Source organism: Chelon labrosus (genome assembly GCF_963514085.1).
Source record: "Chelon labrosus genome assembly, chromosome: 22".
NCBI classification, from domain to species: Eukaryota; Metazoa; Chordata; class Actinopteri; order Mugiliformes; family Mugilidae; genus Chelon; species Chelon labrosus.
Window position 1 is genome coordinate 16,555,311 of NC_140355.1, and position 27,380 is coordinate 16,582,690.

At 41.8% G+C, this 27,380-nt stretch overlaps 1 protein-coding gene across 2 annotated transcripts in view; it reads left to right on the forward strand.

Moving 5' to 3' along the window:
- Positions 1–952: 952 nt before the first annotated feature.
- itga1 (integrin, alpha 1) overlaps positions 953–27,380 on the forward strand; it is a 48,270-nt gene continuing 21,842 nt past the window's right edge. For both annotated transcript variants that reach the window (XM_084572100.1, XM_084572101.1), the window contains exons 1-3: positions 953–1,159; positions 23,053–23,173; positions 27,229–27,338. In XM_084572100.1, coding sequence (XP_084428226.1) covers positions 1,111–1,159; positions 23,053–23,173; positions 27,229–27,338 — 280 coding nt within the window. In that variant the 5' untranslated portion in view covers positions 953–1,110. The remainder of the gene's footprint in view (positions 1,160–23,052; positions 23,174–27,228; positions 27,339–27,380) is intronic.

The following is a 27,380-nucleotide window of genomic DNA, read 5'->3' on the forward strand; positions in this document are numbered from 1 at the left end:
AATGGGCTATCAATGCCCAGAGCTCACCAGTGAAATCTGCTGCACACTGTTTTTACATGTCACCGCCGTAAGACGAACTACAAAGGCAGGAAACGTCACATTAGATAACGGCATAGTCAGTTTTTCATGTTAATGACTTCTCTGTTTAATGATCTCGTTGCCCAGAAAGCTGTAAAATGGCTGTGCGTGACAAACGGCGCCGTCTACTTGGTGCACGTAAGGAAAAACTTTTGTTTAACCGACACATATCAGGTGCTACAAACACAGATGTTGAAATGTCAAACTTTTTTTTCCTTCATAATAGATTCTAGCGGCCCCAGCTTTCAGCACTCAACCAGCCCCTAGGTTATGGGTTCCCCAAGGGGGGGGGGGGGTAAAGTGCCAATTGGGATATTTTTAGTAAATTTATCAAAGAAAATGATAGAAAGAAAGAAAGTGTTGATATTTGCATAGAATCTGCTCAACTTAGTTCCTAATTTCTTTCAGTGTGCTTACAGCTACTCACACTTTGAGTTCTCAAATTCTGTATTTACACATGTTCAGGGAAACAAGCAAAACATATCTTTTTTTCACACATTAAAGCAGACGCAAACTGGAGAGATTTGTGAATCACTTTTACCCAGTAAGACTTTATACAGTAAGATCAGCTGGACAGACTGACTTAAACAGAGTCTATTCTGGTCTAACTGCTCGATTATTGTCTCATCTCCAGACATCACTGCGCTTGCTGTTATTGGACTGCTAAGATTTTCCCATGGACTGGAAACCAAGCCCCCACAAACTTTGCTAAAAAGGTCCAGGACACGAGTGAACTTAAAACTATCCCACCCGCCTCCTTTCTCCTCCTTTCTCCTCCTCCTCCTCCTCCTCGTACTCGCTCTTTTTTTTCTGTCCCGCTCAGCTCAGCTCAGTGGAGCAGAGCTCTTCTAGGAGGTGGAGGAGCCAGTTTGAAACGGGACCTCAGACACTTGTACCACAGCACAGGAAATGTCTTGCAGATCCTTGTTAGGCATTTAACAAATTTCGCATTTCTCTGAGGATCTCTGTCGAGCTGAACGCCGAGTGTGAAAGGGAATAACTGAAGACGCAGGACACACATTGCGCGTCAGGATGCTCGGGTTAAGTCAACATTTCACTTTGACAGCAGTGGCATCTGCCGGTAAGTAATATCTCACACGAAAAGAGAGTGTTCTGCTGTGAAATGATCAGTGAGATGTGGAGGTGGAGAGCGCGTTTTCTTTTCTGTAACGTCTCCAGCGCATCTTTGCGCACACGCCGGACGGCTGCTTGGATCGTCTCACCCTGCATAATTGACGACTAAAGCGACTAAAAGCATCCATTAGGTGTGTCACTCCCGCCACTGCTGCCCCCATTAAGAGGTGGCGGCACCGCGCCGTCCTCGTAAACTGCCCTTAAATACTTTCCGTGCGTATTGCCCAGATGTTATTTATTGTGAATGGAGGAACCGCAGTGCACTTAATTGTTCCTACGTGCAGCAGCTTGGTCTTAGAAGCATGCCATAGCCTCATGTAATAGAGACATAACATAACAGTCAGTCAAAACAACTGTGTGGAGTAACTCCTGTCTATGCATCAGCAAGTGATTCATCCTGTTTCTGCAGAAACTGTTGTGAAATTTTGCGTCTAAGGCTCAGACACTCTGTAAAGGATGTGAGTGTTGATACTTGGGGCTTCCCTCTGGTGATGCCTCACGCTCAAGTTCGGCTCCAGAGCAGCAGCAGCAGAAGCAGCAGCAGCAGCAGCAGCAGAAGTGAATTAACTTCTAGGTCATGTCCAAACAGTTCAAACATGGAAAGTACCGGCAAAGTTGAGTCGTCTGATTTTGGAGAGAAGAAAAATGAAAGAGAGCAAAGTGCATGTGTCTCTTTAATTCTCAGATTCCTACGCTTACATGTGATACCGACTTGTGATGGTCATTAGAGAATTGAGTTAGGTCCGGAGATCAGTGTGCGCCTGTGTGAGTGTAAAAGGATCAGTTGAGGCTCGCGTAACAAATCATTACCATCCTATCGTCACATCGAGAGTCGACTCAGGTTTTACTCAGTCTGCTTCTCCTGTTTGGCTCCCCTATGTCAGATTGCTGCAGTGATTTCATCTGATTGTTTGTGAATGAGACTAGTCATGCTATTGTCCCACCCTGCCCAGTCCTACCACACCAGTGATGTAGCCTGAGCTGCCGAGGTGTGACCTCAGTTGGTTTACACGGGGATAGCGGCCATCCGCTTTGAGACCATACTGGGAGATCCCGTGTTGTGCCATCTGAGCTACCTCGGCCTGCCTCAGAGGCCCGCATGTGGTTATTGTAGTGGCAGCATTTAATCTGCGTAAATTCCTAGCGGACATGGGGCTACAGGTGGTTTGAGTTTGGTGTTGCAGGGGGGAGATGGGGCATCTGGCTTCAATCAGTATGTGTCGAACCGAAGTGATCAAGCTCACTAAGGACATGAACACCTACATATATATATGAGACTAAGGCTGCACCTAATGATCATTTACACTGGTGATTAGTATTTTTATTAATCATTTAGTCTATAAAATCTGAGGGAAAGGTGAAGCCATAATGAGTGAGTCCAAAGTGACTCATTTTGTCCTACCAACTTTTATTATAAAGTGGCTTATAATAAAGAAAGTGCTCACATTTAAGAAGCAGGAACTTGCCTTTTGCGCGATAAATGACATCAACAATTAACCATAACATATCTATAATTTGCACAGCGAGAAGGTCACCGGTTCGAATCCATGGGCCGGCTGGCCTTTCTGTGTGGAGTTTGCATGTTCTCCCTGTGTCTGCGTGGGTTCTCTCCGGGTACTCCGGCTTCCTCCCACCGTCCAAAGACATGCTCATTAGGTTAATTGGTGATTCTAAATTGGCCGTAGGTGTGAGTGTGAGTGTGAATGGTTGTCTGTCTCTGTGTTAGCCCTGCGATGGACTGGCGACCTGTCCAGGGTGTACCCCTGCCTCTCGCCCGATGACAGCTGGGATAGGCTCCAGCAGACCCCCGTGACCCTTAACAGGACTAAACGGGTATAGAAGATGAATGAATGAATATTTAAAATTTGTCCTCGATAACATAAAAACAAAATCATACTTTACAGGCAAAGGTACCGTCTAATAAATTCTTGTTTTGTGCAAAGAATGATCAAAACACTGGGAAAAAAAAGGTTCAAGGCTGCAATTGTCAACCTTTTTTGTTATTTTCATTCCGATGATTAAACATTTCTGTAACATATATGCTCATAATGATTTTCCCCAAATACCCCAATCTTATTATTAGTTGCGTACGTGTCTGACTTAACAGTGAGCTAAGCATATCTATACTATTTGAGGCTTTCTGTCTGTGTGACCTTGTGACTGATACAAGATGAAACGGCTCCTTAACGTCACGCATCTCACACATGATGAGATATTTTCCTGTGTGATGTGAGAAACAGCTACAGGGCATTTCAGTTCAGACAGTTTAACAGTTCTTTTTTGTTGTTGTTGTTCCTGTTATTTAATCGCAAGCGGTAAATTAAATTAAAGTTGTCTGAGCTCGACTTGTGCTGCTTTTATTTTCGTGCAGGTACAAAAGGTGTTTTCTGATATGAAGCCCCATCCGCATGTAAATCGATTCGCTTGCACTGCATCACTTTGTCGCTGGCGATTGGTCGCTAGTAGACCTTCCATGCTCTAGTTGCCTTGGTAACACTTTTGTTTATTTTCCACCTTCCAAATACTGCTAGTGTATGGACGGAGGTAGCTCTGCTTGCAGTCGCCACTCTCAGTTTGAAAAAAAATCCACTCCAAGTCCATTATCAGCATGTTGTATTTGGAGGTAGGAGCCAAAGTTGTGGACGCTTAACTGCACTAAACTTTCTTCTCAGTGGTCGTCACCTCAAAGTTGAGATGAGTTTATCTTGGTACCTCCCCACTTTGTTTTGCAGGGGTTTTTTTCCACCCGCGATCAATAGGTTTGTGGGCAACCACATTGACGCTAGTCTCTTCTTGTCAGAAAGCCCCTATAGTCCCTGTACGTCCGCCGCAAGGATGGAGAGAAGGGGTGAAGGGTTACTTGAACACAAACCGATTTAGATTCCTCAACATTCCTCTGAGGACTGGGATGCTTTTTTTTTTTTCTTTTCTGCAGTTTCCCACATCTCAGATTTGGGAATTTGTCTTTCTATCTACTTTTTTTTTTCCTGAGCACAAGGAACATTGCAGTAAATGACCGGAGATGACACTTCATCCAGTTCACGCTGTAAGTCTTCAGACATTAAAGCTCAGGATTTATTGTACAAGCTTGGCAAGACTTAGCAGTGAAGTCCACCTCCGTCATTAGCGATACGTCTTCTCCCCCTCGTCGTCCTCCTCCCCCTCCTCCTCTACTGTTGGTACTGTCTTTATTTTGAATCAGCTTACTCCCTTGGCTGCAGCATTCAACTCTTGTCTGACTAATCTGCAATCTGCTAATGTTAGCTCGTACAGCCAGACAGACGCAATACTTCAGTAGAAAGGTGACTTTCTTTAGATCCTCAAAATATATTTAATTCCTGAAATGGTAGTAGGAGTATCCTGCACTAAACACGCTCCTGTTTTCTGTCAGAAGAAGGTCATGTGCTCTCCTGCATGACAGCAGCAGCAGCAGCAGCAGCAGTGTTCTGCTCACATAAACTTGAAACTTTAAAAGCTGCAAGTTTTCTCTAGTAAATGCACGAGAGCGAGCAGTTCAGTTTTTCACACAAAGCCGTCACACTCGCACATCGTGGTTCACATTTCCAGTCTGACTGCGTGTGACAGACTCTGCCTCTTACCGCCTACTGTGATTCAGCTCTTCTAGCACCATGACCTCACCCGTCGCATCTGGGTGATAGATCGGGAGAGGTGTGAACAAGATTGATATTTGTGCAACATTTAACGGCGTCGTATACGCTCATACACATTCACGGTCTTCATCGATGTATATAGTTGTCCACGGTCGAAGTACTTGGACATGAACAGTCCTGTTTCTCTGACCGTATTCTTGACTAATAATTTTTTCTTCACACACACTGTAATGTCACAAGAAACTTAAAGTTGTGTGTTTCCTTTAGCACTTGCTCCGGTTTTCCTGTTCCCCATGTGTCTTATACGATTAGTGCCCTCACCATCTGCACAAGACGCACACATTCAAACAGAAATAAAGCAGAAATACAGAACAAATCAACCAATTATGTTTATAAGAACTAATTGAAAATGGGCCCCTCTTTCTCTGTTTCGTCTACTTCTACTTCTGCATGTAAAGTAGATTCTTCAGTGTTTAGCCCACTCTGCATTAATTCTGAAAAGTTTTGAGCACTTTAGACGTGAACTTAAGATTCTCACGAAATATCTCTGCAGCTTACTGCTAACTGAATGTTGTCATTAAAGGGGAATTACTGTTTTTTACAACCTGGACCTTATTTCTGGCATAAAATCATTTACTGACCCATATAACTTTGGTGTTAGTTGGAGTCCTTTGGAAGATATTTAGCTCAAGTGGAGCACTGCGTATATCCATATAGTGGGAGTGACTGGGGCACTGAAACGCAGACTCTAAATAAAGCATTATCTGCCGCGAAACTCGTTTTTTGCAACATGGCTGAATATTTTTCCAGTTCTAAGGTTATGGATGACGACTTTGTTTATGATGGACGTCCTTACCATTTTGAGGCAGAGTATACGGATGAGGAGCTCATTGAAAAGAGGATGCGGAGGCAGAGAGAGGAACAGCTGGCCAAAGAACAACAAACCGCTGCACGTCCGCGAATAGATAACCAGTAACTCCAGACTCAATGGGGAATAGCACCAGTGTACAGAGGTGCCAACTCTCACCCTTTCGCCGTGTGACACACGGTTTTGCCTGTGTTCACACGCACTCACGCCACACATCCAATTTCTCACGCAAAAAAAAAAAAAAAATCCGATCTTGGTCCGAGACTCTTCCGTTCCTTTTCAAACTCCACGACGGTAGATGGCGCTGATGAGCGCCCCTGAACCTTTGCGCTGCGCTACACCTGCAGTGCACCCCTTTACTATCTATGCCTGCACCCCGAAGTAGACAGAAAAAGAGATACAGAGACTGCCAAGACAGCAGGAGAAACCAGAAACTACTTTGAGAAGTCTGATAAAGAAGAGAATCTGAGCTGAGACTAGGCCAGTATAACCATGCACACAGATCATAGACAAGGACTTTACCCAGCTTCTGATCTGCATCTGATACTGATTATGCCTCATTTTAGCTATTTTTGTAATGCATTCATCTGTTTTATTGCTTGAAAAAGTTGTGCTGTTTAAGCACTTTATTTGTTGCACTTTATTTGTTGCACTTTATTTGTCTCTGATGGACCATGTGGTGGGAGACTTTGAATGAAGAATAATGTCCCTCCCTAACTAATCTTGTGTCGTTTTTGGCTGAACATAAATCATTAAGTGCTCTTAAGAATACAATTATTCACAACATAGGTTAGGTTTTAGTTAAGAATTAGTTTAATACCATTTTAATCAAAATATCAATCAACCTACCTAGGTCAAATCTTAAACACTGATCTATGAATAAGGCTTTATTGTCATTTAGGCACACCGATAGTTTTCTGGTTGAATGTTCAGCTCAAGTCTACCGACTAAGACCTACAAGTCATGATGCCAAACATGAATCAGAATAAGTTCAGGTATTGCACATCTTTAGCAGACTGCCCAAAAATCCACTAGAATGCTGGAAACCACATCTACTTAATCCAAAATCTCCTGGGGGCGGACCTTCAGCAATGTCTGCTTCACAGAATGTAACCAATATTGTCCATCTTCAGTGGGCTGCCCCTATCAACAGCTTTGGACCTCCCCACAAACCACCAGAATGCAGGGTACAACATGGGTACAACATCAAATTAATTCCAATTATCTTATATCTTAGCCACCAATTTTTGTGACTGCGTGCACGGCATAATTTTGGTCACCCACGACAAAATCTCACTCCAAGGTTTTTTGAAAAGTTGGCAGGTATGCAGCGTATCATAACAAAATCTTGGTGAAATGAACGAGTTTTGCGGCAGATAATGAGTTATTTAGAGGCTGCGTTTCGGTGCCCCAGTCACTCCCACTATATGGACATACGCAGATCTAAATATCGTCCAAACAACTCCAAATGACACCAACTTTATATGGGTGAGTAAACGATTGTATTTCATGCCAGAAATAAGGTCCAGGTTGTAAAAAACGGTAGTTCCCCTTTGAGGTTCTGACGTGCCAAACTGAAGAAGAACTGTCGTCATCGAAGGGCGTCTTTGACACCTTTAATGTGCCTCGGTCAAAACCTGAACACACCGCAAAGTCTCCACACAACTGAGAGCTGGCAAATACGTTCTACTCTTTCATAAAAGACAAATGACTCTACCAGGAAAAGCCTCTTAGTTGGGAGGCTAGGACGCTAGGACGCTAGGACAAGCTACAAACCTTCGTACAGAGCTGGCCTCTCTTGGATCATATTGATCAGCTGGTTTATTCGTCATGTCGTGATGGTATTTGGGGGTCGGACTAGTGTCAACGGAGTAGGACACATCTGAAAATGGCTGACCAGCATTTGTCACCTCAGCTCATGTCACAAGAGTTTCTCACTGGTAACCGAAGAAAGAAACCCAAAATTTCTCACTTGAGCAAACCACATACACCAATACAGTACACAATGTTTTTTTGTCGTTAAAATGGAAGAGAGACAAGTTGTAGTCATAGGGAAGATTATGAGGAAACTCTGATAGAAAAAATAGAGATATTACACATCTCTGGTGACTCAAACTCCCAACAACTCACAAAGCTGCAGTCCCCTGTGACTTCATGCCTCTTTCGGCAGAAAACAGATCTCTTCTCTGGAACTGCAAGATCCTGGGGAAGTCAGACGAATGTTTGCATGCAATGACAGAAAATATAGCAGTGTTTTATGTCGTAGAAGGATTTCTGGTTTCATCTGTGTCGCATACCCAGGCATAAATTAAAATACTTGAGGTATAAGGTGTGCTTGCCGACAATGACTTCAAAGAGAACCACAACAGCCATCGTGTGGAAACTGAAACGGTGTGGTTTGCCGACAGAAGGGATCCTATTTGTCAGTTTGTGTGCACAACAAGTTCAAGCAACTGTTGGTCAGAAAAACCAGAACAAGTAAATAAATATGTGAAGCGTGTGAACACCTGCTCTACAGTCAGGCACGTGGGAAAGTGGGAGAAAGGTTTAAACGTGTCTCACTTTTACTGCAAATATTTAGAAAGAAAAAGTGTGACTGGCGCTCAACTAAGCCTGGCTTAAACTTTGGTAGACCCGTCTTTACAGATCCTACACAGATTTCAGTTCATTTGTGTTACAGAGGACCTACAGTAAACCCATCCCATAGGTTTATCATGTAGCTACAGGGTCCTGGATGCTTGAACTGTTTCATATGACTTCAAACCGCGAGCTGGCACATCCCCTCATGGCAGCCTCCTGATACATTCACAGTGTAGCGATCAGTCCCACATGTAAAAACTGATGGAAGAGCTCATACAGAAAAGGAAGAAAAGAGCGCCTTAGAGAAGAGTTCAGGAAAGTTGAACAAGCCGTTGTGTTTTTGGCCTGGAGGACAAAAGCAAATATGTGTCTGTGTGAACAACAAGCAACTGATTTTTCACATCATCTCATACTTCAAAGACGTAGGAAGAATCTGTGTTAGCTGAGATCACTAGCATCATGTGTATATGCGAGCAGGATGCACAACAGGCTTTGTGTCACTGATTTCCTGCAGATATTGCACAGTGGCAGTCACGCTCTTTGTGTTTTGTTTGGAGGCTCGTATTTAAATGATGCGCAGAAAACACACGAGTGCCTTTCGATTATTTGCTAATCAGTTGATCAACCTTTCCATTCTCCGGCTTCTCAGATATTAAAATTTGCAGCTTTTTGAATATTTGAGTTTTTCCCTGAACAGGACAAAACATTTCAGATTCATAATGTAGATAAACTCATCAGGGTGTTATCACATGAAGTTCAATCGGATGAAGCTTGTGGGATGTCAGAAAATAGCTGATCTGGCAGGAAGTCGCACTAGGCGAAGAAAACGAGAGAGAGGGGGCATATATTTCTTGAAGAACTGAACTGTGCACGTCAGTGCAGGGTTCAAAGATGCAGCCCCGAGCCTGCAAAACCGCATGGGCCACCCACATGAGTTTCTTAGTTTCATACTCTCCTCTCTGAACCGGCTACAGATGTGTAGCATTCGCGCTGGTACTGATTCTGCAGTATGTGCAGCACGTGACAACTGTGAAACTATCACTTTGAAGTAAAAGGTGTTCACGCTCTGTATTTTTGGAAATCAGAGACGGTGTTAGTGGCACTAACCAAAAATGATGATGTCTGTTTTTTTTTTTACCATGTGCGCTTCCTCAGACTAAATGTCTTGTAGTTTTATGTCTGAAGAAGATGCAAATATTCCCAATGGTCTCATCCTTTGCCTTTCTTACATGAAGTTAGCCTCAATGTTACGGTTAACAGTTGCCAAACAGAGTCGGGTGGGGCTGCAGCCTCTCTCAGCTTGCAATGGGTAAGAGGTGAGCTACTTCCAGGGTAGTTTGTCATTCATTTGCAGAGTTGGCATCTACAGACCAAAGAAACATAAGGTATTACTCATCGAAAACTAGAAACAGACTTTTTTTTCCAGAGCAAACTCTTGTCTGTCCACCCTGAAACCACCCCTCTGGTTATTCATCTGCCAGTTAAAATTTCTCTACAATAAGCATTACGACCTCGCTGAGCTGCCTGCTGCCAGAGTGGTTTAATTGCAAATAAGTGCATTTTCAGATTAGATCCGATTGATCGGTTTGTGTCTGAGGGCCCGACGTCTACTGAGTTGCATACGTAGACTCATCCCGTCGTCTACAAAAACACTCACTGTTCACATTTACACAAATCCAACCGACACAGATCCTGCAACGTACGCTTTACGTTGCTGCTGCTTTTGTTTCTGAATATCTTTTGGGAGCTTTCATCCAACCAGATATTTAATATAGTTCAATTTCATGTCTCATTAGTAGTACGCTTCCTGATTTTGTTCAAGCCAACTTTACACCGGATCCAACCGTCCATCTTTTCCAAGTGGAACTGTGGATCGTTTGTCAGTGATGACTGTTATTAAAACAGACCAGCGTTGGGTTGGGTTCAACCAAAGAGCAGAGCTATCCCTGAATAATTATGTCTCATCTCTGCTGTTGGTGCAGAAATTAAATGGAAATTCAGAGTTGCCAAGGCGAAGCTTCTGCCAAACTTTTTCTGTCGTATTGCTGAATACTGTATGCTTTCAGCAGAAAAATGCAGAGCTTTGGTTTCCGGATCTCGGCCTTGAAAGCTGGATACTTACTAAATAGTCGATTCATTACGAGTACGTGTGATTGTTTATTTTCCCTCCGTATAGCAGAGACAGTCGCTAATTGTTCTGGAAGTGGAAGGACGATCTCAGTGAAAGCCTAATTTCTCTACAAGCGGCCTTTAAGCCCCAAAATAAAGCGAGGCTCACATGATAGCGAGATAAGAGCAGAATAATCCCCAAACACACCCACACATACTTTGGATATCTGCCACATATAAGCAGGACACCCGCGAAGGTGCAACATCACACATCGTGTCAGTTTACAGAGGTCTTAACCTCCACGCAGGGTCGAGCCACACACATGTATAAACACAGAGACACATACTGAGCGCATGAAAGCGCTCTGCATGTGTTGTCACGCTTCGTCAGTCGTCGGCACTTTTCTTCCGGCTGTTACAATTTCAGCATCTTCAGGAGCATCCTCTTGACCCCATTAAGGACATGTATAATTCATTCCATATTGAGAAGAAGAGGAGAAGAAGAAGCGCCGTCTAAAAATACTTTAAAATGTTAAAAGTCACTCACGGCAACAAAGAGGATTGTCTTTCTAAAATAAACGAACCTTGTACAAACTGAATGATTGACTTTTATCCGAGCTGCACAAGCTATCAGTTATTTCCAGGAATTTAGAGCTATCTCTGAAGTCATGTGACCCTTGGCACTGAACAGTTGTTGCACGACATCAGGAGCAAAGAGGAGGGAGGCGGAGGCAGGCGGGGCAGACAGGGAGGCAAAGGGTAAAGCGTTCAGGAGGTTGCTGTTAGGGAAATGTAGCCAGCGAGACGATAGGGAGTCAGACAGGAGGAGACTGCATTATCTGCGGTTCGAGCAACAGCAAGAAGAGTGAAAAGTGTAGAGGTTAATGAGAGAAGTGGACAACCACTGCTTCTGTTTTTCAAATAGAAAAGATGGTTATTTGTCTCTGCAGCTTGTTGATTTGATTATCACTGTGGTCAACCCGTTTTCATGCCCAGGGCCAAAAATAGGTCCCAGTTTATATGTTTAAAAGGAATACTTCAGTGTTTTTGGAATGATTCCAGTCTTGTGCCTCGATGTCTTGAGTTAAATGAGATGCTTGATACTGCGCTTATGACTCTCTGTTAAATAAAAGGTGATTATGTCATCATAAAAAAAGTGCGAGTGGTGGAAGACAGCGAGCTTTGCTTTCTCAAAAGAACTTCTGCACCAGTGCCCTGTGTTTTTACTCCCTCTATGCTAAGCTAAGATAAGCTAAGCTAAGTTAAGCACAGAGTTTATATTTAAAAAACAGGCATAAGACTAGTATCAAACTTCTAATCAAATATCACCAAGTGAACTTATTCCTTGATTGTACTTTTAACCTTAGCCATTTTAAAATTACTAGAAGTTGTCCCCCTTCTGGTAGTCGCATCACATGTAATGACTTTAATCATTCCTCTGTAAGACTTTCGTCAGGTGCATCAGAAACTTTTCTTAGACCGACAGTGATGGTGAACTCATGGAACCCAGGTTACATTAGTAACTCTTGTTTCTGTGCAATAGTTGCTATAGGCTGCTCTGTGTCTCTTGCTACAGTTGCTTTGCTCATGCAGTGTGGCAAACCAATCATTGCTTGAGGTTTTGAAAACATAATGCTACGCAGGCAACAAATTAAAAGCTCTGGTATACTATGGAAATGCATACCTGCTGCTGATAGGCTTAATCAGCACTGACTGAACTAGTTAGCCTAGCTAAAAGTCACATTTTTGTTAAGCAAGTGGTTATAAAACACAACCAACATTAGCATTCAACTGGGAAATCCTTCCTCTTTATATGTTGACCATCAAAAATGTTCGTTTGACAATCCCTTGGGACTGTTTTATTCTTCCTGACACTAGTGAATTCATAGAACCCAGGTTACATTAGTAACTCTTGTTTCTCCACAGCAGACTCCGAATTGGTGACGCCAACGCCTTCTACATTCCTACTGATGCTCTGTTGTTCAGCTCTGGGAAATAGTCATTATTTGTTGACGTCACCGTGAGACGGTTGTCACGAACAGCAGATTTAAAACTATTCGAGATTTACCCAACGTTCATAGCCTTTAATCATCATTGAGGGAACTTAAAAACTCAAAGGGCATGAGAAACAAACCATCGCTATCAAAAGAATGAAACTAAATCTGATTCAGCAAAAACAAGTTACATAATCAACCCCACCCTCCTCTTTAAACCTATTTTATGTAATAATGTCTTGCTGTTTTCTCCAGTAAGTCAATTCTTTATTAACAGCAGGCACTTGTCTGAAGGTTATAATGTTGTTTTTGTGATAAAGACAGAATCACTGAAACTGTCTAACATTAGGCTTTTCTCATTTCCGAGTATTTGAAAAGCTGCTTTGGGTGTAGTTTGTGATAAATGGATTTTTTTTTTGTTTAACAGGATTTCAGTCTGCATCAAGTCATTTCCTTGTTTTTGCCACTGTGCACCCGCTAAGACCCCTCTGCCGTGCCAGAAGAAACACACAAGGAGTTTACAGACACTCAAACATACACACACACACATACTTGTAGTCCACCCGGGTTCTCAGTACCTGCTAACCGCTGGTAGCTTCAGATCCTGGACATATGTGTGTGTGTTTGCAGCCAGAGCAATGCTGCATCTGTGCACCAGGCCTGTCCAGCCCTCCACCTCCCTCCATGACTCTCTCCCAAGTCAGCAGTGGGCCAGAGCAATCCATCAAAGTGGTACCGTACAGGGAGCAGCGGAGCTGTGCCGTCCGCCTGGAGCAACGTGTTCGCATTAACCTCTCCGACAAGAGGCCAATGCGAACAGCCATGTCGGTCATGACGCTCCTATCCCAGACAAAAGCGTCATGGGAAAAAAATTAACTGAACTTAAGGGAGCATGTAGTGTTTCATCTGTAGAAACCAGAAAATAAATTATTTGTACAATGTCAGAGGTCCAAACAGAGGGAAAGGCTGACTGTTTGTTTAAATGTAATAGATAAATGTTCTAATTTTTTATAAACTTTCACATTCATAGCGTTACACTTGGTTGTTCTTGGGAAAAATCATAGAAATATGACTCCACAGAGCTGACCAATCACAACACAGAGTAACTGATAAACAGTGTTTTATTTATCTGTTTATTTTGGTTCATATAAAGGCTTCAGGCTGTGAGGTCAACTTTTGACCACAATGTAAGCTTAAGAAACAGAGAAAAGTATATATTCCCATAAATGTAAGGATAGACAATATTGATTGTGAAGCATGATACGATCAATGTTAAGGGACTCACATTGGGAATGGCGGCCTGTTATTCGATATGGGGAAAATACCCTTGTTTGTAAGCTTTATGTCCTCCAGCCTTTCTTTATATATAGTAAATATATTTATATAATCCATGCAGTTGAATCGAGAAGGTACAACTTACAATAAACAAATATATACAGTATGCATACATTTATAGTCAAGTATATGTTTCCTGAACAGCTTCAGCATCAGGACAAAAAGACAGCGTGCTACTTCTTTTCAAATACAAGTCCCTCGAATCTTATCTACCACCCTCAGAGCAACTGGAAACTCTCTGGGCATGAATGCTCCAGCGTACACACAAATTTAATTTAAACAAGTATAATTTTTGGAAACTTTGAGGCATCTTGATACTTGTTTCCAGCTTGAGAGCATCATACCAACTCACTCAGTAAGGCCTATCTTGTGGCCGTATGTCAGCAGCAGAGAGGAAATGCTGCACTGGATGTGAGAAAATCGTGACATTAAGGGTTGCAGAGGGAACTGAAGCGATCTATTTCTGTCATCGCATCAGTGGTCTCTTTCAATCAGCGACGGAGTGTGTGTCCTGTGCGAGGTTTGTGTTTTCTGTTTTTGAGTAGCCTTGAAATAACAGCGCAGAAGCTAAACTTTAAGGGGAGTTGGTGACATGCCACAGAGAGAGGGAGTGTGTTGACAGGAGTGGGACTCACCCCCCGACTGTGACTTCCTCCACGCTAATGTGGATGCGTTTTTTAACTTCTTTAAGCTTCAAGCAGCACTCTGCAAAAGTTTTTTGACTCAAACAAAACGAAATCACCAAAAATGTCTGATTTATTGTGTTTTTACTCGCCTTATACACTGTTACTCACATCTATGACATCTCTCAGAAAGAACATAATAAAAGAACACAATAGATTTTTCTTTCTGAAAATGTAATTATTGCCAGATGTGCTTGTTGCAATTACCCATTCTCTTGCCATTTCATATTTTGTCACATGACATCACATTAAACTAAACAAACATATTTTGTATATATTAAACATGCTGAAGTAGCCCTGTAAGCTGTGTGCAGACTCTCTAAATAACAGCCTGTGCTGCGATTGGAGGCCTACAATTATTTCTGTCGTGTATGCTTTTCCTTTTCAGCAAGTGATGCATTTACAAACACCCCCCAACTAACTATTATATATCTGCTGTTATTATCTCTCTCTGAGGGATTCACATAAGTTGGGTGTGTTTCTGAGCTCAGTGCTGCTCTGAGAAACACATTCTTTTCTTTTTTAAGAATTAGATGAAATAATGGCACCGCGCTTGTCGTGTCCTTGTATTTAATGTGGAGGGAATGGAATAGCTTAACTTAGCTTAGCATAAGGGCTGATTATGAGCCTACAGCTGATAGATACAAAGTTCAAAAATCCACATATCAATGCAGCTAAAGCTCACTAACTTAATAAAAAACCGGGTTCAGAAAGCGTTAGCTGTCAACTTCAGAGTTACAGCACCTGGTTTATGTTAGCTTGTGGTGCATGCTTGTGGTTATGACATAGGAAGTCAGGAATAACGCCGCTTTCAAATGGTGTCCTGTTGACTGCATTCACGTTAGCTTAGTAACTGTTAGCCTCTGTGGCTTGTCAGCATCAACATTTGCCTAGCAACTTACAGCTAATGCTACCACCTGATCGCAAAGTATTTTAAGACATAAGACATTGTTTATTCATCCCACGTATGAGAAATTTCTTTGTCACAGTAGCGCGGAATATGGCAAAAATATAGAATAAGAATTCGACAGGAAAATTTCAAAAAAACACTAACAAATAAGAAAAATATATACAAAAATAACAACAATCTGAAAAATATATATAATATATAATATATCTTGTGCACAATACTCTCCATGTCAGAAAGCACGTTCAATATGAAGGCAGCATGAGTCATGAGAACTCTGCAGTTCTCGACAGAAACCACCAAGACTAACAGTTTAACAAGCTAACGGCCGGGTAACTTAATGTTGGAAAAGCGAAGGCAAAAAAAAAAAAGAAAACGTGACACTGTTGGGAATATCAACTTTTCGTGAATACCACAAGAGAGTTTTGTTCATTTGGACTCTTATCATGAAGAAGGTAAACACAACCCCATTTTAAGGCAGTAGCTACTATTTAGCGAGCTTGTTAGCATTAGCTGGTTAGCATAGTCTGGACAAACATCTTACTTTTACTTACTTTTCACAGGACTTCTTCAACTGCTCACATGATCCTTTTATACTATTTATTTTAAAAATGTCTTGTCTATAAATATTTTATGTTTATAGCTCAGTCCGGTATCCGGTTAATATCACACATTCACAAAGTTAAATCATCAAGTGGTTTTTCTTTTTCGTGTTTTATTTTGTGCACAGTCTAGACAAATTTTGTGAACTTAAGAAAAATTGGTAAATGGATTTTTTGACTTTGGACAGAGACCAGCTGGCTCTTTGCTCCTGTTTTCAGTCAACATTGCTAACCTAATTATCTACTGGGTGGATGAAAATCTAAGCATATTTGCAAAAAGAATCTGTCTCGGAAAATTACACTCTGACCAGCTTCACAAAACAGATAGTGAGCTTGAAACTGCATCAATCCATCTAACCGGCGGTCAGAGATCTAGAAGCACTCATGTGTTCCTGCAACACTAATGAAAATTTGAGCAACGTAAGTGGCCAGCGCAGATCAATGTGTTGGTCTGTTAAGTGGGAGTCTGGCCAGGAGCGTTAGTATCACTTCATTATTAAAAACAAACTAAAGATAGCACGGATAAACAGCACCGTAAGTATAATTATAGTGTGTTATTTAAAATGAGGCGCGCTAGCTATTAGCATGTCAGAATTGTTGAACTGTTTGCCCTTGAAAAGCGACACTTCCTGTGTGTCACTAGTTTCTATTTGCTTTCATTGACTTTGCAAAATAAACCTGCACTGATGCTCTAATAGCCGGTAATGTGGAGTTTACCTACAAGCTCAGGGTTATATTATTTTCTCCCTCTCTGTCCCTCATGCGTTATTATTGCTGCTTATTGATTCTGCGAGGACGTGTTTCCTTGACCCCTGTGTGTATTTTTAGTTTGATGTGACCCAGGAGCCCCCGTCCTCCCAGCGTCTTCCTGTACGTCAAAACTGCCGCGATCAGCAGATTTAGCAGGCGTAGCATGTGTATGCGTCTGCTGGAGGGACATGGCTAGGCGAGTGTCACCCACCCCTGCATTATAGAGAGAGGAGTTTGGGTGGGATGAAAGCTTTGACAGCCACCAGGGGGGATGATGTCATGTGTGGGTTTCAGCTTGTAAGCCTGGATGTTTTCTGCACCAGTGAAAAAAATGGCGCTCCAGAGAATACATCTGGAAGTTTCACAAAGTGAAATGTGACACCGTCGCGCCTTTGTTCAAGCAGGATGCAAGCGGTGAGATGCTGGAATGAGTGGAAGAAAGTGAGGGAGGGTCGGTGATGAATGGACAGGAGACATTGTAGTGGGATACAGGATGTACTTGAGGGACAGAGGGATGGGAGAATGGGGAGAATGAATTAATGGATGGATGGAGGAGAGGAAGCGGGTTAAATAGCAGAGGGAGATGGTTTTAGCCACACCAGCTGAGTGTCTCTAGTTCGGTCTGAAATGTTTCAGCAACTGGTGGTTGGGTTGCCATAAAATTTTATACAGGCATTCATACCAGAGCATAAATCTAATGAGTGTAGTAAAACCCTGACTTTTCTCTTGCACCACCACAAGGGTTGATATTGTTGCTTTTAGTGACATGAGTTTTAAAAACCTTTTGTTTTGTTTTTTAAAGGCCTACTTTATTATGACCAAAAACAGAAAACTCACTAAACTAATAACTGTATCTTCAGTCTATAATTGGTGTGGATGCTCAATTTTCATTCATTTATCTTCTGTAACCGCTTGTTCCTGTGAAGGGTTGCGGTCAGACTGGTCGCCCATCTATTGCAGGGCTAACACAGAGAAACAGACAACCATTCACACCTACGGCCAATTTAGATTCACCATTAACCTAATTAACCTAACAAGCATGTCTTTGGACAGTGGGAGGAAGCCGGAGTACCTGGAAAGAACCCATGGATTCGACCTTCTCGCTGTGAGGCATCAGTACTAACCACCTTTCCACTGTGTCATGAGATCATTTTCTCGCTCTCATTTCTTTGTAACACCATGAAAGCTGCACAAATGGCAAATATGTCTGCAGTTATTGTGTGATGGGTGCGCATGATGTTGACAACACCAGAGCTGCTGCTTCTCTGCTAGCCGACACAGTGTGCAGGCTCACAGAGCATGTCTACTGTTGTTTCAAATCATGCTATGTTTTAACTTATCTTGTTTATCCAATCCTCCTCTGCTTACTGACATTATTACTAAAACTCAAAGGAATTTGGCTGCTCTGCCTGGATAGACACACGCAACACATTCATGACCTCTTGTGCCCACTGCACGTCCACATACTGCGCATTCTCCAGGAATAAAGGAGCAACCGAGCAGACGGCCAAATAAGATAATTAAGTCAAAGTAAGCAGACCTAAAAAACCTGTCAGAGGTTCATCTCGTGATGCCTATTCTTAGAGTGATTACAGAGGACAGTGCGGATCATGTTGCAAGGAGAAATCTTAGAGTAGGCTGAAGTCAGATGAAGATAAATGGAAAGTTTGAGGATAAAGATGAGAAGAGGAAAAAAAAATCTGAAAAAGATAAAAGAACAAAGAAGGAAATCTGGAAATATTTCAGCTTCATAACTTTTTCATGGCTCTAGGCTGCCATGCCAGAGTATGAAGCTTCCCTCTCTTGCCAGTATCGTCTGTTGTTAAATTCCAGCATATGGTGCAGAACAGTTTCAGGTCCCACCCAAAGCCCCTTCTGACCGTATTCCTTTGAAGGGTCAAACGCCAGCCCATCATAAATACATGATTTTAGTCAGCCCTCGCTCCGTCATTAACGTTACCCCGTTCCTGAGCCACTACAGATGTTTACTTACTTTGATTTTAGGAGATTTGTTTTAACTGTCTGTCCTAGATCACCTTTACAGCTGACACGTTTCTTGGCGCAGCTAATTAAGGTTGAGTTTCAGGGGTTACTTAATAACTTTGTAGCTCACAGGTGCTGATTTTCGTTAAGCTTTAAAGCCGTTTATAGCTACTTAGATATGTTACAGATGAGCAGGTGCCAGTCGGGTGTGTGTTTTTACCGTAGCTTTGAACCCCACAGGTGCTGAGTTGAGTGATTTTTATTGCTGGTTTGATGTCTCACAGGCCAACAGGGGCTCATCTGTGCTGCTTTCTGACTTGACTGACCTGACTGCTGCTCGCCCAGACGTCTTGGCGTTGGCAAATGCCAAAAGGGAGTCGTTTTGGTTTTGATAAGTGTGGTCAAGAGGGCAGTTGTGTGTTATTGTGGGTGAGTGTGGCTGACGGTCTGCCAGGATCAATCAGGACCACATGGAGCTTGACCAAAAACAGACCCGCTGTAGACTTTAGTCTGCGATACTTGAACCAATTTAGATTCAGAGCAACTTCTGGTGAACGAGAATGAGATTTTTCTTATGATGAACAGTGACATGCATGTGCACAGAACATTTGCAGAGCAGCAGCATCAATCCTCTGGGTCTACGCAGCGTGCTATCAGGTCAAATTACACAATTGAAAGTGCTGCTGTGTGGTGAGTGTGACGTGCTACATAGCTGTCTTAAACGTTTCTACAATGACGCCGTGATGCAACAGTCATAAAAAGGTCAACGAGCGCTTGAGCAAAACTTCAACTTCAAAACAATGCTGTTTTATAGATTTTGCCACTCGTATATGGTTCACCATCTCTATAATAGTTTAGATGGCTAGCATGCTGATACTCGCTAACTAGCACTGAGCACAAAGAACAGGGGAGTCTGACGGGAATGTCGTTTTTTGTGTTTGTAGGTTTTTGGTCATGAATTAAAGACACGTTTAATTTGTTTCTCAAGGAAACTACAACAATAATTGATTTTATTTAAATCCACAAATGTGAGTGCTGCTGTGGTGCCAGAGCAAATGCAAGGAGATTTTTATTAGCTAAATGAAAACGTTTACCTGGTGAAAGGCAAGTCACAGCTAGAGCAAAGTCAATAGGATGCATCCTCTGGGGACCATGCTTGTGCAAAACTTCATGGCTGTCCAGACAGTATAATACCAGCTAATACACTGTGGATAGAAACTAATTTTAGATTGAGTACATTATAAACCCTTCAGACAGTGATGGACAACTTTAACCGCCAATACCTCAGAGACTCGTCAGGCCAATTTCTATCCACAAACAGATTTGCTTTTTGTTTGTCTTTTCCAGGGGAGATGTTAGCCCCAGCTCACAAAAATAGCCACTTACATAACACGCTTTGTTTGATTTGAGCTCAGAAGAGATGGAAGACACCAAATAGAACAAAATGAGATTGATTTACACAAAGTATGTGTCTGCCAGTGGACAGAGGACGTCCCTGAATGATTTACAGCTCAGGCTGGCGTGACTCTAAAATGCACTTGAGTCTCAGTCTGTGATAAATGTAAAAAGCCTGTCTGGCCCACGGCCATCTCAAATCAGTTAAATTAGCAGCGGGTGTGTGTGTGCGTGCGTGTGTGTCTTATGTGTGTGTGTACCTGTGGATTTGAGGGGACGTATAATCAGGTTAATAGAAACAGGAAATGGAGCTTCTTTGGGAGATGGAGAAGGGAGGTCACAGAGGAAGTACAGGAGGGATTGAGGGAGAAGCAGAGGGGATAATATTTCTTGGCTGGGATTGCTGTATATGACGCTGCAGGCCTGGTTTGCTCTCTCTAGGAATGTAAAAGTGGTAATCTTATATGAAATCTAAGTGATCGACATCTAAACATGTCTGGCACCAGTGTGTTTAGATAACTCCTCTGTTTATAAGAAAGCAGTGAGAAGAACCATGACAGATAGCTGTGTGTAATTTACGTCTCTACGCTGCCTTGAATTATGGACTATGTACACATCGTGGTAAGTGTATGTACTGCCCTCCCTGTCTTTCCCCTTCAAATCATGCCCTGTTAAGTTACGCAAGAGACTACACCATGTATTCAGCACAGTTCAGTTTGGTCTCAGTCACCAAAGGAAGAGCCCTGTAATAACTCTGTTGTCTCTTATTGCACAGAGAAAATAATATGGTGTGTTACATTTGATCCCTTTCCAAACAGGTGCTGATCACTGTCAGGTTAATCTCACTGTATTTTACAGTATGCCAGAGTTTTAAATCCACTGTTTGTGGTGACATTCCCACAATGTTGAGTTCACATCAACCAGCAATGATTGTTTGCTGTTTGCCAGAGCTGAAGAGGGTAAAAAAAGGTAGCGGTGGTTGCTGATGTAACTTGGGTTCTGTGAGTTCACTGGCAGTCAGGAAGAATGAAATCCATCCTAGATAGAGTCTAAGAGAAGTTTCTGATGCTCCAAATAATAATAAAAAAGAAACTTAAATGTAGGATTACAGCCTGAAAAGGAAGGAGATTGAAAGCGAGAAGAAATATGTAAAAAGCTGATACTTCTGCATCCATGAGGCTGCACAAAACCCCATGCTAACATGCTTAACATGATGATGCTAGTATGCTGATGTGTACATTTGCTACTTGTACTAACCAGGACCAAACAAGTACAACTGAGGCTGATAGGTGTTGCAGTTATTTGGTCATAAACCAAAGTAATGGATTGATATATCGACCCCGTATATTAACATTTAATGGATCACCAAAGATATTACAGCTCATCTTGAGCGTAACATGAATGTGTGTAGTTACATGATAGTCTACCCAATAGCAAAGTAATATTTAACTCACAGATGCCAAAATTAGTCAAGGTTACACCAAATTCATCAGTATTTGACATTTAGGAATATTATTAAGCATGCCGAATAGATATATTTATCCTTGTAAGTATGTCTGTGAAGGTTCTCAGTCATCCAGGTCATGGTATATCCAAAAAGGGTTCAAAAAAGGCAACTGGACTTGTAGAGTTTTTTGAGAAGACGTTTCACCACTCATCCGAGTAGCTTCTTCTGTTCTGAGAAGTCCTGAGTTCTGAGAACTGAAGAAGCTACTCGGATGAGTGGTGAAACGTCTTCTCAAAAAACTACAAGTCCAGTTGCCTTTTTTGAACCCTTTTTGGATATGGTTATCCTTGTAAGGTCGACTGCATGCAGCAATTTGCCCCGCAGATCAACAGATATGCCCAAGGTTGATTGTTCAATCAATTAAGGTTGTATATGTTAAAATACGCTAAACATTTGTATGCAAAGAATAGATGAATAACTCAGACAGTTATTTATCTAGATTATTCGTGCAAGGACTCACCAAACTGACTAGGAGTACTGCAGACAACAAAGGCCAACTGTAACGTCACCTCACGCAGCCTTCGTCTGAACTGAAAAGTTGCACATAGTTAGTCTTTTGAATTCATCCTCCGAAGATGAAAAATATATAAATTTCAAAAGGAATTCTATTCAGTAATTATTTGAGACGGATCAAAGTGATGGAGAAACTGACCAAACAACCAGCATCTTCATCTCTCTTGAGCTTCACCGCCAGCTCTTCTAAAAGGTCTAATTACTGAACTCCAGACTTCTCATGGTGGCTCTTTATAGCGTTCGGGTCAGCTACAAAGCATCATCATCGTCAAAGGACAAATAGCTGCTTTTTATTTGTGTCTCTATGTATGTGGTCTGAGTTGGCACGTTCTGTTTTAAATCCCAAAATCCCAGTCTCCTTCTGCTCCTCTGCACTCCCTCACAAGTCCGGGAATTGAATAAATTATACCAGAGGAATTCCCTGGCATAGTAAATATAAAGAGTGTCATTGTGGCGCAGGCACAATGAGACATGGATGGATTTATATAGGGCCTCTGTGATATGTTCGGCTCAGAGACAGACGGACCCAGACTGTACAGAGAGCAGAGAGGAAGCCATTGTCCTGCAAGTCAGACTGAACCCTGACCAAAATGCTTCACAGTGGCGTTAGAAATTCCTCCAGCGTCCTCCAGAATGAATGAATGAGTGTGTGTGAGAGATATGGTTCACAAAGTTTGTGCCTCATCTGAGTATACTGTGTACTACCAAATGTTACTGACAAATTTAGAAGCATTTTGTGGCCAAAATCTAGATGAGTTTATTTTTATTTTCCAGGCTTAATTGAGAGTGTTTTATAAATATTTATTTGGACTGTTTATTGCTTTCTGAAATCAGAAAGTTTGAACACATCTCATGTTTCAGAGTTCATTAATCAGTCAGTTTATTTAATAGAAACTCCCCCTGGCCCGCGGGTACAGTGGACTTAAATGCCCAATAGTGCAGTACAGTTGTGCACAATCTTATTACATTATCTATAACCTTTTCTCTCCTTTCATCTTTGCAGTGCTGCTGGCATGTGTGCTGTCCTTCAACGTGGACCAGAAGAACGGTTTGTCCTTCAACGGCCCACTGGAGGACATGTTTGGCTACACCGTCCAGCAGTTTGAGAACAGCGAGGGAAAGTGGTGAGTCTCATTAGCGGTTTTCTTTTTAAGATTTTGAGGTTGTCCAGAGGCCGAGCATACTGTGTGTCATCTTTCAGCGCCGGCGCATTTGCTGCTACCTATTCCATAAGACTTTCAACACTTTTCAACATGGTTTGAGGTATAAACAGTGCAGCAATAAAACGTTAGGAGCACTGTAATAGTTTTGTCAGTCAATCAGTTGTCGTCTCTTATGCACAAAGAAAATAAATCAAGTTTAAGCTGTGGTGTGGAACTTTTACATGTAAGTTTATGTCTATAACATTGGAGCCCCTGCCAAATGAGTTCACACAATCACGTGAATCTCTCTGTGTTTTTGACTATGCCAAAGTTTTAAGTCTGGAGTCAATGGCGTCACTTTCTTTCTGATGCATTTTACATTATCCATCCATCCGTCCATCCATCCATCCTTTTTCATTCGCATACCCGAAGTCGGGTCGCGATGACAACCGTCTAACCATGTTATTCCAGACGTCCCTCTCCCCCTAGCAACGCATTCTAGTTCCTCATCAGGAATCCTAAGGCGTTCCCAGGCGAGTCAAAATATATAATCCATCCAGCAAATTCAGTGTCTACTCCTTTGCAGCTGGCCACATCCGTTTTACATCAGCCAGCAATTATTGCTTGCCAGAGCTGAAGAGGAGAGCAAGCATAGTAACAGAGACAGCGAACAGGGAGCTCGATGGAGCCTGTGAGAGTTACTAATGTAACTTGGGTTCAATGAGTTTGCAAGTATATAATAAAACCTAAGAAACAACCAAGAAGAGTTTGGAGAAACTCTATGTTCAAAGAAAGGATTACACTGTCTAAATACTGGATTTCCTTCTTTTTCCAGTAAGCCAGACTCTGAATGAATACTGCTGCTTTTACTCATGTTTAAATCGTCACTTCCTTCACAGGTGACTATATGTTTTCAGAGGTTGTTTCCGCTTCAAAATATCCGTCATAAAAAAAGCTGTTAGGTACAACAACTAGAGCAGTTTGCGAAGGAGGGTGTCTAAAAAAAGCACAAACGGACGTCGCCACTTTGTCTAGCCATAAAGCATCCCACCTGATAACATTTCATCTTTGCAAAGACAAAATAAAACTCAGTTCACTTTGATTAAACTCCAGAACAAAACTTAATTCACCTGTAAAAGTTAGTGAAGGAGAGAACACCAGCTGCCAGCAGCTGTAATGAGGATCCTTGCCTTTACTACTAGCTGTTAACCACAAACTGCCCGCCAGAGTATCCGCATACCCCGGCTTGTAAATACACAGAAACCAAGCACGCATGGCTCCCTGCTAAAACAGTCTGGGAACACGTTTTTAAAACCTTGTTAAATGCTATTGGAGTGTGGTTAATAGCTCTCTCTGCCTCTATTCTCTACATTTCAGCTATTATTCCTTCTCTCCAACCTGTTGATACAACTGACCGCCTCTTGTATGGCTGTACCTGGTACAGTTCAGCAGTAATGTCCTTATCGAGCTCATATGAGATCAGTTACAATAATTCACTCACTGCTAATCAGCGGAGTCGGCTGTGACTGAACCTACTCAGTGTTCCCTGAAAACACGCTGGCTGTTTAGTGTCTCCTAATAGCACTATTTTGTTCTAGTCCAGAGAAAAGTATTAGCCTTCGAGATCTGAGCGATAAGGGTTACTACGAAGAAGTTGATGGGTAGAGCCGGCACAGAGCAAAGGGAGGACGTGAGAGATGCTGAATGATAGCGCAGTAAAATTAGAGACTTAGCTCTCAGTGCTGCACGTGGGAGAATATTTTAATGAAAAAAATATAGCAATCACACAGTGATGCAACATGCAGATTGCCATAACTGGGAATTGACTGATTAGTTGCAGATGTTTCCACCAGGCCTCCACCCTCAGCAACATTGAAAGGTGAATGAGCTGCACGGAGAAGATGTGTGAAACAAGGCAACGACAGCACATCCTTTCATTATATTTTATGGTACTTTGGTGCCTTATAAATTTTGTCTTCATCCCACAAGGCTGTTGGAATAGATCTCAGAAAAATGCCTTTTTTTTTTTCTCCTGTCAACAAACTATGTGTGCTGCAACAATCTTCCCCAACAATCAAACTAATTGTTTGCTTTGTCTGTGTAGACAAATTGTGAAGAATTTAGAGAAAATTTATAGTTGTTTAATAAACATAACCTCCCAGTGGGTTGCCAAATATGATTGGAACTAGCATTTAATTAGTACGTTAGAAATAGCATTTTGAGAGATACGCTAATTAATTTTTCTCCTTGCTTGGTATGTATATAAATCCCGGTTGTCTTTGTATTTGTTCCTCCTATGTAACATACGTCCTAAATAAAGTTTTAAGATTTGTCTAATTTGGGAAAATGGATTTTCTATTGACAGATCCTTGGATAATAGTTATTCAATAATTCTTGCTGAAAAATACATGCAGATTACATAGATTAAGAATCTTCCGCCAAGCTAGTAGCTCTGTGCTAACATGCTAATTGTGAGACATACATTTAAATGCAACATATGAGCATGCTGAGCTTTTGTAATTAGTGCTAAACAAATGTAATTCTTAAGCTTGTTGTTTACAAAACTGGTAGTTGTGCACACAAAATGGTGCTCAAGTGGTAACATCAGTAAGTCATGCTAACATTGCTGTAAGGCAACTTTTGTTGTCTATAATCCACCAAAGCTAACAGTTAGCAAGCTAACATAACGCAGGAAATGCAAAGGTGAACTGAAACATTTAAATGCAACATATTAGCATGCTGACCTTTTATAATTAGCGCTAAACAAATTTAATTCTTAAGCTTGTGGTTTATAAAACTCGTCGGCGTACACACAAAATGCAAGGTACTCAAGTGGTAACATCAGTAAGTCATGCTAACTTGACAACTGTTGTTGTCTAGCCACCAGAGCTAACAGTTAACAAGCTAACGTAAAGCAGGAAATGCAAAAATTGTTGGGAATATCAGTATCAACCTACATATCATAAAAATATGAATAAATCACCATTTATGAAAAAAAACGCCACCAAACATGTCACAACTCGTGAACACTGACGTCTCCCAAAGTTTCCAGTTGCGAGACTGTGATTGAGAGGGGGACATTCATGAGGAGTTTACTCGTGAACATAGTAAACATGATCCCATTTGAAGGCAACAAAAGTACAGCTGGGACTGCTGGTCACTAATAGTTTGAATGTTTGAGATATTTGGTGTGTTTACCAACCAAAACAAAAGAGATTACATCACTGTAAAGCAATCCTTCCTTCCCTGGGCTGTCCTTCTTGCAGAATCACAAGCAGTAAAGACAAAAAGATGACATAGACAAGAAAACCTGTTATGTTTTCTAACATTTATTAACGGCCGAATAAAGAGAATAATCGTTGAGGGTCGTAAATAATAACAGTGTTGTGGCGTTTCTCATGAGCAGCTGACAACAGACCAGTCCGAATGTGTTGTTGTTCCCCTCTTTTGGGTGACCAGGGCCCACTGGACTTGAGGAATGTTAATAAGCCCGAGTGTTTAGAGGAAGGCAGATGACCGGCTCTTTTTAGCATCAGTTAACTGACAGAGTGACGCGATGTTTTGAAACACACACATGGAGGTGTAACAGAGTTGTAGATACTCAGCATGTCCAGTTCAGGCCGACAGATTTAACAACGCTGCAGTCGTGTGCAAACAGCTTTAACATATCATCCATTGGTATGTGGTGAAGTGAGAATTAAATGGTTTTTATTGTCAGCTATTTGAGTGTTATTGTGTCAGGGTGGTAATGTAATATCACCACAGCCACAGGCATATAAGCCAATCATAATAAACTATTACAGCTTTTACAAGTCAATCTGAGCGTGCAGTTCATGTTTAATTTAACTCTGCAAGGATAATAAAGCCAAGTCTAAATCGTCATGGACCTCAAGTGCAAAGGCACCCTCTCCAATGTGCCAACCCTTAATTTTTGTAATAATATGTAAATGCTTGTTATCATACTTGTAAAACCGTAATGCTGCTGTGTGGTTTTTTGGCTCTAACCAACCGGTCCCGACTGTTCTTTGTTTGTTCAGGGTTCTGATTGGATCACCGCTGTCGGGCCAGCCGGCTAAACGGACAGGAGACGTCTACAAATGTCCAGTGGGTAAAGGGGACAACACATGTGTCAAACTGGAGCTGCCCAGTAAGAATACTTGACTTCACACTAAATAAAAATACTCTGTCC